We start from the raw sequence: 15,503 nt of genomic DNA, 5'->3' as shown, positions 1-15,503 counted from the left end.
TCCTTCCCACCTCTGTCAACAAGAGATAGTACCTGAACTTACCCAGGTAAATGCAGATAATAAGAATGCTGCTAGGACTTGCAACAACTATTAATTTCAAAGAATATATAGTTGGTGTTATGGATCTCAATTGCTCCTGAACCCCTGAAAATACAGATTTATTTGTCCTGTTAGCAGTCTTTTTATTTCAGGGTATATTACTACAACATTTTTAAATGCTGAACACTACTGCACTTTCACTTTTTTAAGGATAGTGGTAATTTATTTTGCTTATTTGTTTGGATAATAGTGGTAGCACTGTACTGAAGTGCCTTCAATATTCAATTCATTAACTTTGTATAGGACCTTATTTTGAAGTGAGTATGCATTTCTATCTGAAGGAAACAAATACGTTGTACTGTCAGGATGAAACACTTCAATTAGTTTCTTGCATTCAAAATAATTGTATTCTAATCTGAAAAAAATCCTTTGCCTTTGCACTTGTTTGATAAAACCCATACCTTTTTTTTTTTTACAAACAGATAATTAACCAAAGTTCTGTTACATTTCAGATCGAGGAACTGTCCAAAAAGTAATTGTCCTGCCGAGTAACAGATCAAAAGATGAGGCACTTATCTTGGAGGAGCTGGAAGTGTTTAAGGTTTGGCTTGTTCATCTGAATTCACCATCTTACTCTACTGATCAAAGCTTTTATTAGTGAGATGCTGGCAATGGTTCAAGGAATAAATGCAGGTACCCTATCTTTAGGCCCAGGTTATGTAAATGCCAGCCAAGTGAAGAGCCCAATCAAGACAAATCATGTTACGCCATGTGGAAAGAATTATTGAGTCAGATACACGTTTATATCTATATAGCCTTTTTAGGATATTTTTTAGTATGGTCTCCATGGGTTAAGGACATTTCCCATTTAATAGAGACTACAATCATTTTTATTGTAAAGCATTCATTTCACATGGCTGACTGCTTTGTAAAAGTAGCACTTCTTAAAATGAAAAACATGCAAAAATATATATTGGAATATTAATGGTGGATTTTTTTTTTTTTTTTTGACCGTCCTAAGTCTGTATTGTACATCATATTATTTTTCATTATTGAATACTGTATACATTTTATTAGCCTTTATGAAGGCTAATATTATTTTATTATGCCTGTTTTATGAATACGGAGCATAATTCAAAGATGACCACAACAAATGTACACACTGACAGATATATTATTTATTTGTTTTTAAATTATGGATGTCTGCTTTTTTTGTTTTGTTTTGTTTTTTTCAGAATCGTGCTCCAGTGACCTCAATGAAGATTTCTTCTAAAAAGGTAATACAGATAAAGACATTAAGATTTTCTGTCTTTTTCTAATTAAAATAATTGTAACTGGGTTTTAGGAGTGCTGTAGATCTCCATGAACATCTCACCACTAACTCCAACCACTCTTGAACTCTAATAGACGTTCAAGAATGCCTGGAGAAACGAGCTTCGCACTCTTAATGTTAGTCAAGTTAACAAAGGAAAACACTGCCCTGATCTCAGTTCAAAACATATGTTTTACTCATATCCCCAAACCGTGATTAGATTGAACACCCTAAAGTAAATAACACAGGTCCTCTGCTATTCCTAATCTACATTAATGACTTAGATTCTGGTATAGTAAGCAAACTTGTTAAATTTGCAGATGACAGAGGAGTGGCAAACACTGTTGCAGCAGCAAAGGTCATTCAAAATGATCTAGACAAGATTCAGAACTGGACAGACACATAGCAAATTACATTTAATAGAGAAGTGTAAGGTACTGCACGCAGGAAATAAAAATGTGCATTATAAATATCATATGGGAGATACTGAAATTGGAGAAGGAATCTATGAAAAAGACTTAGGAGTTTATGCTGACTCAGAAATGTCTTCATCTAGACAAAGTGGGGAAGCTAAAAAAAAGGCCAACAAGATGCTCGGATATATTGTGAAAAGTGTTTAATTTAAATCAAGGGAAGTAATGTTAAAGCTGTACAATGCATTAGAAAAACATGTTTCAATTCAACATTACTTGGACGGCACTCCACACCTAACAGGAGGATGGAACAGCTCCAGTCTTACAACAGTGTGGAAATAACAGCACTGCATTTTCTGACAAAAAAAATTACCCTTCAGGCAGCATTCTTAATTAGGATCACAGGAAACACAGAGCAAATCCCTAAAATGGCTAACTGGGGGTAATAATTTAAATCAAGGGAAGTAATGTGAAATCTGTACAATGCATTAGTAAGACCTCATCTAGAATATTGTGTTCAGTTCTGGTCAACTCGCTACAAAAAGGATATTGCTGCTCTAAAAAGAGTGCAAAGAAGACCGACCAGAATTACTCTGGGTTTAAAAGGCATGTCATATGCAGACAGGCTAAAAGAATTTAATGTATTCAGTCTTGAACAAAGAAGACTACGAGGCAACCTGATTCAAGCATTCAAAATTCTAAAAGGTATTGACAATGTCGACCCAAGGGACTTTTTCAACCTGAAAAATGAAGCAAGGACAGGGGTCACAATGGAGATTAGACAAAGGGGCATTCTGAAAAGAAAGCAGGAGGCACTTTTTTACACAGAGAATTGTGAGGGTCTGGAACCAACTACCCAGTAATGTTGCTGAAGCTGACATCCTGGGATCCTTAAAGAAGCTGCTTGATGAGATTCCGGGATCGATAAGCTACTAACAACCAAACGAGCAAGAGAGGCCTAATGGCCTCCTCTCATTTGTAAACTTTCTTATGTTCTTAAAAGTTTTTTAGAGAAAATACAGAAGGGTTTTAAAAGACAGAAAAACAAACAAACGATAAGTCTTTTATTGCATTGTTGTTAACAGCATTCTTCTTGGTACTGGAAAGCACTGTAAACTCTAATTCACATTTGCATTTGAAGTACATCACTTACATGTGTCATGCCAAGTGACAGCAATGTTTGATTCTGTTTTACAGCAACAGCTTTATATAAGCTCAGAAGAAGGTATTACTCAGGTATCTTTGCACCGATGCCATATATATGGTTCAGCTTGTGCTGACTGTTGCTTGGCCAGAGACCCTTACTGTGCATGGGACGGCACATCCTGCTCCAGATTTTACCCCACAGGAAAAAGGTATAGTTGTTAAAAGGTTTCTTGGAAACAGAATTTTGATCCAATTGTCATCCCAGTATCTTCAGCAATAAAATCACGAATTATATATATATATATAAAAAAAAAAAAATCTTGTGTATTAATTGCAAATAATTAAAGAAACAGTAGATTTCTGTAATTTTTAAACCTTTTGCATGTACCCTGTGTATTGTGTTCATGACTGAACCGTTTCATTTAACATCTCCTTTATAGAAAGTGCAATGGGTAAAGCAAAGAAAAATAACTAGCTGAATCGATCATACTCCTAATAATATTATAATGATTATATATTATCAATGTATTAATTAAGCATAAACTGCATACTTGTTCTCTAATACTAATATGAAGGCACCAATAGAAAAGATACACATTTTGTGGGGGATTTACTGTATATCCTTGGCAGAGTAAGTAGGAGCAGAATCAGACAATAGACAGCTTGCTTGGAGTGATGTCAGATGGAACACATGTATAATCTGAGGACAAGACTCCTGGTGGTTAGTTTCTGCATTGTACTGGAGGAGGAGGGGGAAAAGACAATTGTGCCGATGAAAAGGCAGAGAAGAAACAGAGTTCCAATCACTTCCCCACTGGGATTTGAATGCCAGATTTGAAATGCTTTCTCAAGATTCTTAGTGAGCCAGTCTTTGACAGTCGGTCAGTATTATAGAGGATAAAGGCCGGGCAGAATGAGTCATTAAGGGCTGCAACAGCAGTTCAACAGCAGCAGGTTCAGCTACAGTGTCAGACGTAGGGGAAATAAGTTTGTTTTAGTGGATTATTATAGAGAAGCTTTAGCTGGGCTGCTTAGCTGGAGAGATGCTATCAGGGGGACACTGGTATCCAGTTTATAAATACATATTTCATACAGTTTAGTTTGGTAAGTTAAATAATATGGTTTTAGATAGTGATATTTTTTCAGTCTGTAAACTGAAAGTAGCAAATACCTGCAGCCCAATGGCTTTGTTTGACTTATTGTTGAAGCTGTAGTAAAGTTTAAAGCGTTGGTCTAATGAAAGCCAAATGAAAAGCCAAAAACAAACAAAAAAGGCAAGACAGAGATATGGCTGTGATCTGGGGTTTAAATAGGGAGATTGACAGATATTTTGGCAGGACAGAACAGGGGAAGAGCCCTAGCTCCTACCCGCTGAATCACACCTAAAGGTTACAATAATGGTTTGACAGTAACATCAGCTTTTGAAGACAGCTTCAACAAAAACAGATGGGTATTTATATACAGGCTGTGACTTATCATACACATGCGAGCTGCACTTGTATATGACATGCCGACATTTACAGGAATGTATTTTGTTTTTCTTTGGACTTTTATGAGTTGAACCAGAATGTGGGGTGCCACATGTTGCTTTCTTGAAATAAACAAAAACCATTTCCACTAGATAAGCCTTTTGTTTCTTTATGTGATGTTTCTTTGATGTCTTTTATTTTGGTTCAGTATTAAAAATAAGACATTTTTCTTTCAAGATTTTGTAGTTTTTGTAAATTTTGGCTTACTAACTTTGTTGTTTCTAACCGGGAAATAACACCAGAAAAAATATGTTAAATATTTTAAATGTATTGCATGTTGTCCAAGACAAAGTGTTCTTTCATGTCTGTATTTACTGAAAAATACCAACAAAGTTAAACTACTGTAATTAAATATTTACAAATTTTCTGACATTAACATTATATGCTAATTACATACATTTTAAAAAATGAATTAAGGTTTCTTACTGTGTTCTCTGTTATATTTCTGCTACCATTACTCAGTGAAAGGAAAGTTAAGGGTTCGTTCAAAAGTTTAACAAAACTTGTACAGAATAAAATAAAAATATTTTTTTGATTTAGGAGAAACCGAAGACAGGATATAAGACATGGCAACCCGTTGACTCAATGTAGGGGATTTAATCTCAAAGGTAAGAACATTGTGTATGTATGTTGGAGGAACCTTCGGGTATTCTGTAATGTTATTTAGTTAAGACGTTTTTTTTTAATAATGAAGGCAGAATTCATTAAAAAAAAAAAAAAAAAAAACATTTTGAAGAATACTTGTGTAAGAAGTGATTCACTGTCATTGGCTTTCAGTTAAACTTATGAGCTAGAGGGTATTATACATAATAAGGACAGGCATTATGATTGTCATCGCCATTACTACTGTATGTATCAGTATGACACACTGTTCAGTGCTGCATTGGCACTGGTTGGAAGATTTACAGATATTAAAGGTAGAATTGTTAGTGTTTCATTATATAAACGTTTCTCTTACACACATGTCATTCGGCTTCCATTATATCTTGGTTCTATGTTTATTTTATGATTGAAGCGTGTTTATTTTAAAGTTTAGGTTCACCAGTATTCATTGACACATAACCTACTTTGGAAGGCCAATCTAACAAGCACAAAAACTGGGGCTCTTTGTGTCATCAATAATTAAATCACGCTCCGTTATCACCGGAATATGTTATGGCCATGACAGTGCTTATCATCATAAGTTGTTGTATTGTTTATATAACTGTCCAATGGCTATTTTGAAACTGTTTTGTTGTGGATTAATTGAGTCACTTGACCCTGAAACATTTTTCAAATCAATGTTACTGATCATTTGTAGTTTTTTTTTTTTTTTTTTTTTTTTATATATATATATATAAGTGTGTCATTATTGATGATCTGCACAAAGTTCTAGCTACATAGTGAGTTTGTTCCTGTATTTATTTATGTATTTATATAGCCCTTTTTATACTAAAACATTGCAAAAGCATTGCACAGTACACAGCAGGAAAAAAAAGAACAAACCACAATATATTTGTACAGCATGTCACACATACAACTGCCACAATCAGAGATTTTATAAAAGTGCGTTTTTAATCTTGACTTAAAAACTGTAACAGTCCCAGCTTTTCTGACAAACGCAGAGCATTATATAATTTAGGAGCTGGACAAGAAAAAGCCCTACCTCCCGTGTTGCTTTTGTTGACCCTTGGAATAACCAGCAGCCCCTTTACCTTGTGATCTCAGAGTGCGGTTTGGAAGATACAGGGTCATTTACTCTTGTAAATAACTAGGTGCTAATCCATTCAGAACCTTGTAAGTTAACAACAAAATCTTAAAATCAATTCTATACTACAAAGGGAGCCAGTGTAAAGAGGTCAAAACAGGGGTAATACCGTAAAACTTCAAATAATCGCCGCTCTCCAATACTCACCGGATCCCTAATAAGCGCTGGGGCTTCTAGGAAATATGATCAATAGACGTCGGGTCTCTTTTAAACGCCAGGTTATGAATAATAATATAATATGCGTCATACTGAATGTTCCAGCCAATGCACACACATGGCTGTACAGCGAGAATTTATTTTAAAAGGTACATGTAATGCATACAAGTTTTTTTTATGATGTTATTAATTTTAAAACCAGTTGTGAAGGTTTTTTGAGCGTGCTGAAAGTAAGTAAAATACACACTTGTTTTCTGATATTAACAGGGTTGCCTTTTAGTGTATTTGTACGTTTTTTTGTTGTTGTGGGGTTTTTTTTGTTTGTTTTTTTTTTTTTTTTTTTTTTTGTATTAACAGTATTTCGTGCATTTGAGTCTTGCAATGAATATTCGTATTTTGCTCCTTTTCCAGCATTCTTATTTATCAGTGTACACTTTATAAAAACAGATTAGTTTTAGTTTTGTGATAAAACTACTCACTTCTAAATCTTTTGTAGTCATTTTTGTATTACTTTAGTATAAATACATGTTAATTTGGATTCATATGTTGTTTTTTTCTGACTTTCTGTGAACGAAAAGACACACATTTGCCCGTTTTCCCATTGGAAATAGTGATATTTTGAAATATCACTGTCCTGGTCACAAAAGCAGAGTTTGTGGGGAATAATAGTCATTTTCTATACCTTTGAGGCATAAGCAATTAGGAAATAACACTTACTACCCAGGAACAAAAGTTGTGTTACATAGTGTTGTCCATGCTTACCAATGTACATGTTTTGAGGGTGAACAATAAATATAATATGTGTTAATAAAGATGATACATACTGTCTTTATTCATTTTAAAACCATGTTTGTTTTGTTATTGTGCTGCAAGCCTGTCAATACACGCCTGTGTTCCCATATTTACAGGGCTGTCTTTCGTGGATTTTACTGTTTTTATTATTATTAAAATACAAACTCTTATTACCTACTGACACAACCTTTAATGATGTTGCTGGAATGTTGTAATTTACTTATGTCGTTTCTATAAGGTATAAGTATTTGCAGATGTTAGTGATCTTACGTAATAAACACAGAGTCTCAAATAGTCGCTGGTCTCCAGTAGGCACTGGGGCTACAATATTGTAAATAAACGCTGGGGCGTTTATTTAAAGTTTTATGGTGTGCTCACTTTTCCTGGTTTTAGTCAGAATTCTAGCAGCAGTATTCAGAACAAACTGCAAATGGGATACCGTGCGTTTTCGGATACCAATCATGTAATCCCATATTTCCTTTTAGTTGGTTGTGTGAGCCCACTAGCATAACCTCGGTTTTATCTGAATTCAATTTTTAAAAAATTCAGTGACATCCATTGCTTGAAGTCTGCAAGACAAGTAGCTAATAACACCCAGGCAGAAGTAATTACTGGCTTTAGGGACAAATATAGCTGGGTATCATTAGCATAGCATAGAATGGAGTCCTGTGGAACACCGCAGACAACTTCAGATAATGCCGATTTTAAATCCCCAATAGAGATGAACTGAAACCTATCAGAAAGATACGATTTGAACCAGGATAGGTTAAGGTTGGACAGTCCCACTGTGCTTTCAAGACAATTCAGTAGGATGGAATGGTCTACAGTATCAAAGGCAGCACTTAGATCTAGAAAATTAAAACTGATCGAAAGCCAGAGTCAGAGCTTATCAGCTGAGCATTCACAACTCTGACATAGGCTGTCTCTGTGCTATGTGCAGCATGAAAAACAGACTGAAATTTCTCAAATATACCATTAAGAGTGAGAATTTTTTGTAATTGAATTGCAGCAACTCTCTCTAGAACCTTATCTAAGAATGGTAGGTTGGAGATTGGCCTATAGTTATTGAGGACTTCAGGGTCCAAATTGTGTTTCTTAAGCATAGCTTTTACCACAGCTTCCATATAGTGCTGAGGGAACTATACCAGAGGAAAGTGAACCATTTATAATTTTTAAATGTGGGTATTAATAACACCAAGAACAGCTTTTAATAGTTTTGTAGGAATAGGATCAAGATAGCATGTAGCAGCTCTCATATGTCGAACTACTTGTCAGTTCCTGTAAGGAAAAGAAGAAAAAGCCCCCATAGTAGCCATAATAGGGTAGTTGGTAAAATCGTGCTGGAGTCCTCCTTAATAGAAGTTGTCTGTGAATCTGATTTCTGATGTCTAGTATTTTATTTTTAAAGAAATTTAAGAAGTCATTGCAGCTGTGAGAGGAGCCAATGTCAAGGGGAAGGTTTAATTAATGTATCTAGGGTAGCAAAAATAAAAAAATTATTTGTTTCAATTAAATTAGAATAATATGATCTAGCCTGTGCCAGAGTATACCTATATTTAACCAGGTGCCCCTTTCATGCGATGTAATGAATTTGCAGTTTAGATAAGACACACAGAGTTTTGATTGGCACTACAGTATCTAAGATACCAGTCACGGTGGTGTTGTTGGTATTAACCAGCTCATCTACTGATGAGGACTCAGAGTGGTAATGAGCTTAAGACATCAGACAGTTTAACAGCAGTTGAAGAATTAATTACCTGGGATTTAAATGTACGGTCCACAGTCTTTGTAGATACTGTCAGATTCACCTCAAAAAGAATGGCAAGATGATCAGAAATAGTAAGAGCTAGGGTTATGGTGTTCTTAACAACTAAACCACGAGAAATTACCAGATCAAAAATATGACCACGATTAAGTGCAGGAACTCTGACATGTAGGATATAATCTAAGGAATCTAGTAGCCTCAAAAAATTCAAGGAGTTAAAATCAGAATCAATGTCAACATGAAGGTTAAAATCACCCAATAAAAGAGTCAAGTCATATTTTACTGTTAATATAGATAGGAGATCCCCAAATTTGGTCAGAAATAGCGAGCTTGACTTAGGTGGTCAATAAATAATTACAAAATGAACAGGTAATGGATTATTTAATGTTAAGGTTAATACTTCAAAACGTGAATAGCCTTCAGCAGTTTCCTGTTTGATTCTAAGTTCACTGTGTACAATTAGAGCCTGCCATGTAGGCATCTTTCAGCTACATGCTGGTGCTTATTGTTGTTCATAGTTCACTACTACTGTGTGTATTAGAAGATAAGGCTATATGGAGTCCTATCATGAGGTCACTGCTTTAATGTCCAATGGTACTGCCTGTGAGTGTCAAGTAAATGAGGGAACATGAACTAAAAATGGGATAACAGTATGTGTCTACTACCAAGCTGTATAACTTGGCCATTACTGTAATGGGTAATTCAGTTCCTTAACATATTGCCCTGTGTTTTAGCATACAGAAATGCAGCAGAGATGGAGCAGTATGGAGTGAGGAACAATACTGCTTTTCTGGAATGTTCACCAAAGTCTCCACAAGCAACGGTTAAGTGGCTGATACAGAGGCAAAATGACAGGAGAAAAGAGGTGAGTTGTTGGTACTTTTTAAAAATGGAAAAAAGGGCAGGAGTGCCTGTGACAGGGTAGCCAGGGTGGTGACGTCAGGCCAGAAATAGACACCACATGCAAGCAGGAATTCGGATGCAAAGCGCAATGCACAAAAACACTGCTTACAGAGCAAAATACAATTTTAAACAAAACAAATCTCGAACACAAAAACACAAGTCAAAACCCAGGTCAGGCTGTGCAATCGTCTTCACTGATCCTGTAGTTTATGTTTTTCACTCCCAAAACACTCCACTCATGAACACTTCCACACCGAAACAGGGTTCCCTTTCAGTTCGAAGATGACCACCAAAACATTACATATGGGAAATGCTTGCCTATTGAGAGGTATTCACTGAGCTCTCTATACCAGAGCTGCTGATAGGCCCCTTCCTGGATGACATCCTTAGTCCTGCCTACCAAGGGGTTAAAACCATCACTTCATGGAAACCATGTCTCTTTTTGACTCTCAAAACAGTAAGGTAAGACCCTCTGTGTTGGTATCTGAGCGCTTTTTGAAAAAGAGCTTGAGTCAACTGCAGTTCCCTTGCCTTGCAGGATGAAAGCTGGCTTGCCACTTTCAAGGAATCGGTGACTCTTTTTTAGTCTTTTTCTTCAATCTTTCCTCAGCAACTTGCGCACGCTCGCATTGCAGACTGCTGCTTTCTATCTGTGGTACAAGAGTCGACTGCCTGTGCAGTATTGATTTAAAGGAGTAAATTTCGTTGTGTTTTTCAAGCCTTCACTCGTGTGGAAGCACGTCCTGCTGTTGAGCGACTCTGCTGGCTGCTGTTGCAGTTTAAATATATACAAAATATATATTGTTGTTGTCGCAAAGTACTTTGCTGGCACATCTGCAGTGCACACGCGGTACAGCCGCTTGCCTATATTGTGCTACAGCTGAAAAATAAATAAATAAATAAAAAATACAGCAACAGGACTTGTCCTCCATGGGGCTGTATTTTTATTATTCCCACAGTAGAGTAGACCATGCCGGCTGCCTTGGCCCGCCCACCTTGGTGCGTTGGGCCTTCAAAAAACAAAAAACAGCAGAGTGAGCCCACTATTATTGTTGTATTACATTGTTTTTGTACTCCGTCCACAGATTCGCCCACTGCGGCTTCGACCTGTGTATCCCCTGGTATACGATGTGCGCTGACCAGGTGTGTGACTACATAAGGTGCATAAGGTGCTCCAACAAGCACAATAGCATTCCAGGAGGCAATTCCAGAGCCATCTCCCTAGGCAGCTGCCTCAGAGTGCTCTTCCCTGACCTCAACAGCCCCTGCAGGGGCTTGGAAGGCCTGCGGCCTCAGACCCATCCCTTCACCGCACAACAGCTGCAATTCTGGCGTGCTTGCACCTTGGACACCTGAGTACTCACTACCGTGCACAACAGTTACACGCTGCAGTTCAGTTTGGGACCTCCCCCCTTCTGTGGAGTCACGCACACATCCGTGTCGGGCCCTCTTCAGGTCTTGGTACTCCAGAAGGAAGTGGCCACCTTGCTATGCAAGAGAGCTATTTGTCTGTTAGACCCCATGTCCTGCGGAGAGGGGTTCTACTCGAGATATTTTCTGGTAGCCAAGAGGGACGGCAGCTTTCGTCCCATCCTAGACTTGAGATTCCTCAACGAGTTCTTGAAGGAGAGGAGGTTCCAAATGCTGACTCACCGTCACATTCTCCAGTCATTCCGGCCGGGCGACTGGTTCACTACCGCGGACTTACAGGACGTGTATTTTCACGTTCCCATTCGTCCTGAGCACAGGAAGTACTGTTGCTTCGCCTTTCAGGGAAGCGTTTACGAGTTCTCCGTGCTGCCGTTCGGCCCCTCCCTGGCTCCTCAAACGTTCTGAAAGTGTGTGGACGCTATCCTGGCCCACTTGCGGTTGCACGGAATCATAGTACTAAACTACCTTGATGACTGGCTGATTTGCGTGCAGTCATGAGAGGCAGCAGTGGCCCACACGGCAATTGTGACGCAGCATCTGGCGAGGCTGGGCCTCACTATCAACGATGCGAAGAGTTGGCTTATACCGCAGCAGTGCACGACGTACTTGGGGCTCCGGCTGGACTCCAGTATGATGAGCACATACCTGTCGAACGACAGAGTAGCTGCTATTCAGGGTTGGCTCTCCCTGTTCCAACAGCGATTGAAGGTCCCCTTGGTGCGGTTCCAAAAACTGGTGTGATGGTCACAGCTGTATCACCATCAAGCTGGGTCTATTGCGCATTTCCCAATTAGCAACAAATTAATTATTAACTCAGGAGATGGTCACCTTCTACACCGGGTTTTGTGGGATGGGGCTTCCCTATCCTTGCTGCCAAACAATAAACAAACAAACAGAACAGCATGTTTTTAAATAAACACGAAAAATGTTCAAATCATACGAATACAATAAACCATTACTTTAAATACACACACAAAACAATACATGAAATCACCCATTCTTAATAAACATACACAATACTTTTCTCTTAAATAATAATACATAATACATCTAAATCAGCAGGACTCTGTGCTGCCCCTTTTATAGTGTACAGGGCTCTCTCTTGCTGACCTGACACAGTGCCCTTATTAAAATCTATTCCTAGTTTCAGTTTCATTTGAGTAATGAGAATAGCATCATGCCCCTATTATAGCTGATAAAACAGATGGATGAAATTACATTTTGTATTCTTCTGTCCATACCCACAGTTTTTGCCATAACACTTTTGGTCTTTTTTTTTTTCATCAGCTTTCAAATCAGTTTCCATGTTTTAATTTATGTATATCTTCTCTCTCCCAAGGTGAAGTTAAATGAGAAAATCCTATCAACAGAACATGGGCTCCTTTTTAGATCAGTCCAGGATACAGACCAAGGCCTTTACTATTGCTTGGCTACTGAGAATAATTTCAAACAAACTGTAGCCAAAATAAACCTCAAGGTATTAAGCAGTGAGCTGGTGTCCTCCCTGACTGACAAAAGGTCTCCATGGTCCTGGGCCAGTTCTGTGAGTGGCTTACAGCTCAACCCCAAGGACTTTATGGGGATGTTCAGCCATACCGAAATGCAGGCAATCAACCACTACTGCAAGGTGAACAGTCAACTGGGGCTGCCTAACAACCAGAAGCTGGGGAGCGACCTCACGAAACTCAAGCCTCTCACTGATGGCAGGAAAAGTAGAAACAGGAGGAATCAGTAGCCTGGGTCTTTCATTGGGAACTTTAGGTGTCATAGTTTTGAGCCCTGTGCATGAGGAGACCAATTTTGAAAAAGAAAAATCTAGAAGTAAGCATTGAAACTCAGGTAATCTTATGTGGCATATATTGTCCAGATTACTGTAAATTAAGACCCAACAATGTACACGTGTACTCAATATTGGCAATTCAAAGAGGCAGTGTTTTTTTTTTTTTTTTTCCATGACTGCAACCAAAGCGATTATCACCCAAATCTGTCCAGTGTGACTGGTTGGTGGCAGGGAATGGGATTCTTTTAGGCTAATAGTTTTATACTAGAATTCAACTGGAATAGCTGGAATAAACAGGGCCCTTACCAGACCCAACAAAATCTACATGGGGGCAGATTATGCAAAAGAAACAGGTTTATTTTGTCAAAAGTGAGGCTGCCGTACATAGGTTTCAAATTTAAAAACCGTTAGTGAAATAAGAGCTAGCTAGAATGATTCCTCTTTGTGAGTCAGGAGTGGTGGTTGTATTTTAGTTTCATGTATAACAGTATTTAAGAATTGCTTCAAACCTATGTGTTGTAATATGTTTTTACAGCATTTTAAGTAGGCATTATGCTGTTCTGTTTAAACATAGTGGCATTTATTTGAGAATGTGTTTGTTTTAACCATTGTATTAATAAATGTGAAGGTTTTTTCATTTTTGTTTTTTCACATTTAAATTTTCAGCTTTTAAAATGTGAGAATTGAACACAATATTACTACTTTGAAACAAGCTTAGGTGTATCTACAGGAGGTCAAGATCAGTATAGTGCTGCATATGCCCATATGTACTGTGCATACAATATCTGCCTCCATGGTCTATAAAACCTTGCAACCAAGAACAAATGGCCATTAAAAATCAAGGTTTACTTTTAAGTTGCATTCCATATTCCATATATATATATATATATATATATATATATATATATATATTATATATATATATATATATATATGCCCTCCATGTGTGCAGGATAACCTGATAGTCCATTCTACTTATTAGATACACAACGACAAGCATTTGTTTGAGGTGACACTTCTACTTCAATGATCTAAGCAAGGCTATCTCTTTCCTCTGTATCAGTATTTTATTGTATTCAGTGATGTTAGTACACCATCAGGATTAGTACAGAGTTAAAGGTGATTGGTAACTAGGTCTAATGCAGTTTAGATCATTCAAATAGATGTCACTTTTGTCTGGTATACACTAACACATGATTGTACTGACAGATATACAATCATTTACACAGGTATGAATTCCAAGATATCACTTTGTAAATTCAGATTGGCCCAAGTATGTACCTGATCATGTAAATTTATTGAGAAACCTGCACAAAATAAGTGAGAAACCTGCACAAAATAAGTATGTATTAATTTGCTCCAGTGCATATTTTTTTTTTTTTTTTTTAAATTGTGTTTTAGCTCTAACAGTAGTATTAGTGTACTGTACATGTTTTTTGTAGACTATTTAAAGTCTTCCTGTTTTAAAGGTAATGGCTATACTGTATATAATTTCAGTACATTTTATTATACCTTGCTAGACTTAACTGCCAAAGGCAGCGAAATACCATTTAGAAATTTGTCAAGAAATTGCCTTTTATTTTTCATTATTGTGTAGGTGTAGTTTTCTTCCAGTGCTTAATAGTTTAGCAGATATATGTGCTTGCAACTGTAGACTTGTTAAAATGTATTTATGTTTGTATTTTTTTTATCCTGAAGAAACTGCCTACAAGTGAATCTTCAGCTCATTGTTCTTTTGTAATTATATGGTTTTTTTTTTTATTTATTTAAAAATGTTAAATATCAATTGCCCCAAGAAATAACATTGTTTTAAAACAAAATTAAATTGTGTGAATATATATATATATATATATATATATCTATATATATATATATATATATATATATATATATATGTCTTAATTAATATAAAATATATTTTATATATTATGTCGGTTTTCACAAAGAAGTACGACATTGAGACATTGATGCTCTGAACATACGACACTTTACGTAGTAATGTTCGTTTACTATGACATGTATTGGTCTACAATTCTTCCATGTTATGTAAATAATAATAATGAATTTTGATCCAGTTAGTAAAACCTGATCTAGTCAATAAAATAATAATTATTATATTATATATAATCTTAATTTATATTAATATCAGGGTGCTTAAAAAATTTTAAATCTGAACGAATAAAAAAAAAAAATATGAATTAAGGTTGGTCTCCCAGTAAAAAGAAAAATATTTCATGATCTTGCAAACACCAGGAACTTAAGGCACAAGTTAGCAAGCTAGATTGCCATAGAGAAACCATTCTGAATAAACACAAACATCATAAAATGAAGAGATGGGTTAAGAATACTATGAGAATGGCATTTGTAAATATACTGTATGGAGTATGTCGCCTCCTGCTATCATATACTTCATCCACTACTATGGAAGATTTCTCCCAGTACACTTCACCTCTAGTTGCCATTAAAAGTACCTGCTCTAAGTACCTTTAG

General features: G+C 36.7%; 1 protein-coding gene across 1 annotated transcript in view; it reads left to right on the top strand.

Annotated features, from left to right (window-relative positions):
• The window catches only part of sema3c (sema domain, immunoglobulin domain (Ig), short basic domain, secreted, (semaphorin) 3C), a 65,507-nt gene extending 50,704 nt beyond the window's left edge, over nt 1–14,803 (top strand). The window contains exons 13-18 of the mRNA XM_041257513.1: nt 552–640; nt 1,275–1,316; nt 2,962–3,119; nt 4,980–5,047; nt 9,634–9,764; nt 12,573–14,803. Of these exons, the coding sequence (XP_041113447.1) occupies nt 552–640; nt 1,275–1,316; nt 2,962–3,119; nt 4,980–5,047; nt 9,634–9,764; nt 12,573–12,968 (884 nt within the window). The 3' untranslated portion in view covers nt 12,969–14,803. The remainder of the gene's footprint in view (nt 1–551; nt 641–1,274; nt 1,317–2,961; nt 3,120–4,979; nt 5,048–9,633; nt 9,765–12,572) is intronic.
• Nucleotides 14,804–15,503: the final 700 nt, after the last annotated feature.

Source organism: Polyodon spathula, chromosome 8 (assembly GCF_017654505.1).
Source record: "Polyodon spathula isolate WHYD16114869_AA chromosome 8, ASM1765450v1, whole genome shotgun sequence".
Classification (NCBI taxonomy): domain Eukaryota; kingdom Metazoa; phylum Chordata; class Actinopteri; order Acipenseriformes; family Polyodontidae; genus Polyodon; species Polyodon spathula.
This window is presented reverse-complemented; position numbering and strand designations above follow the sequence as displayed.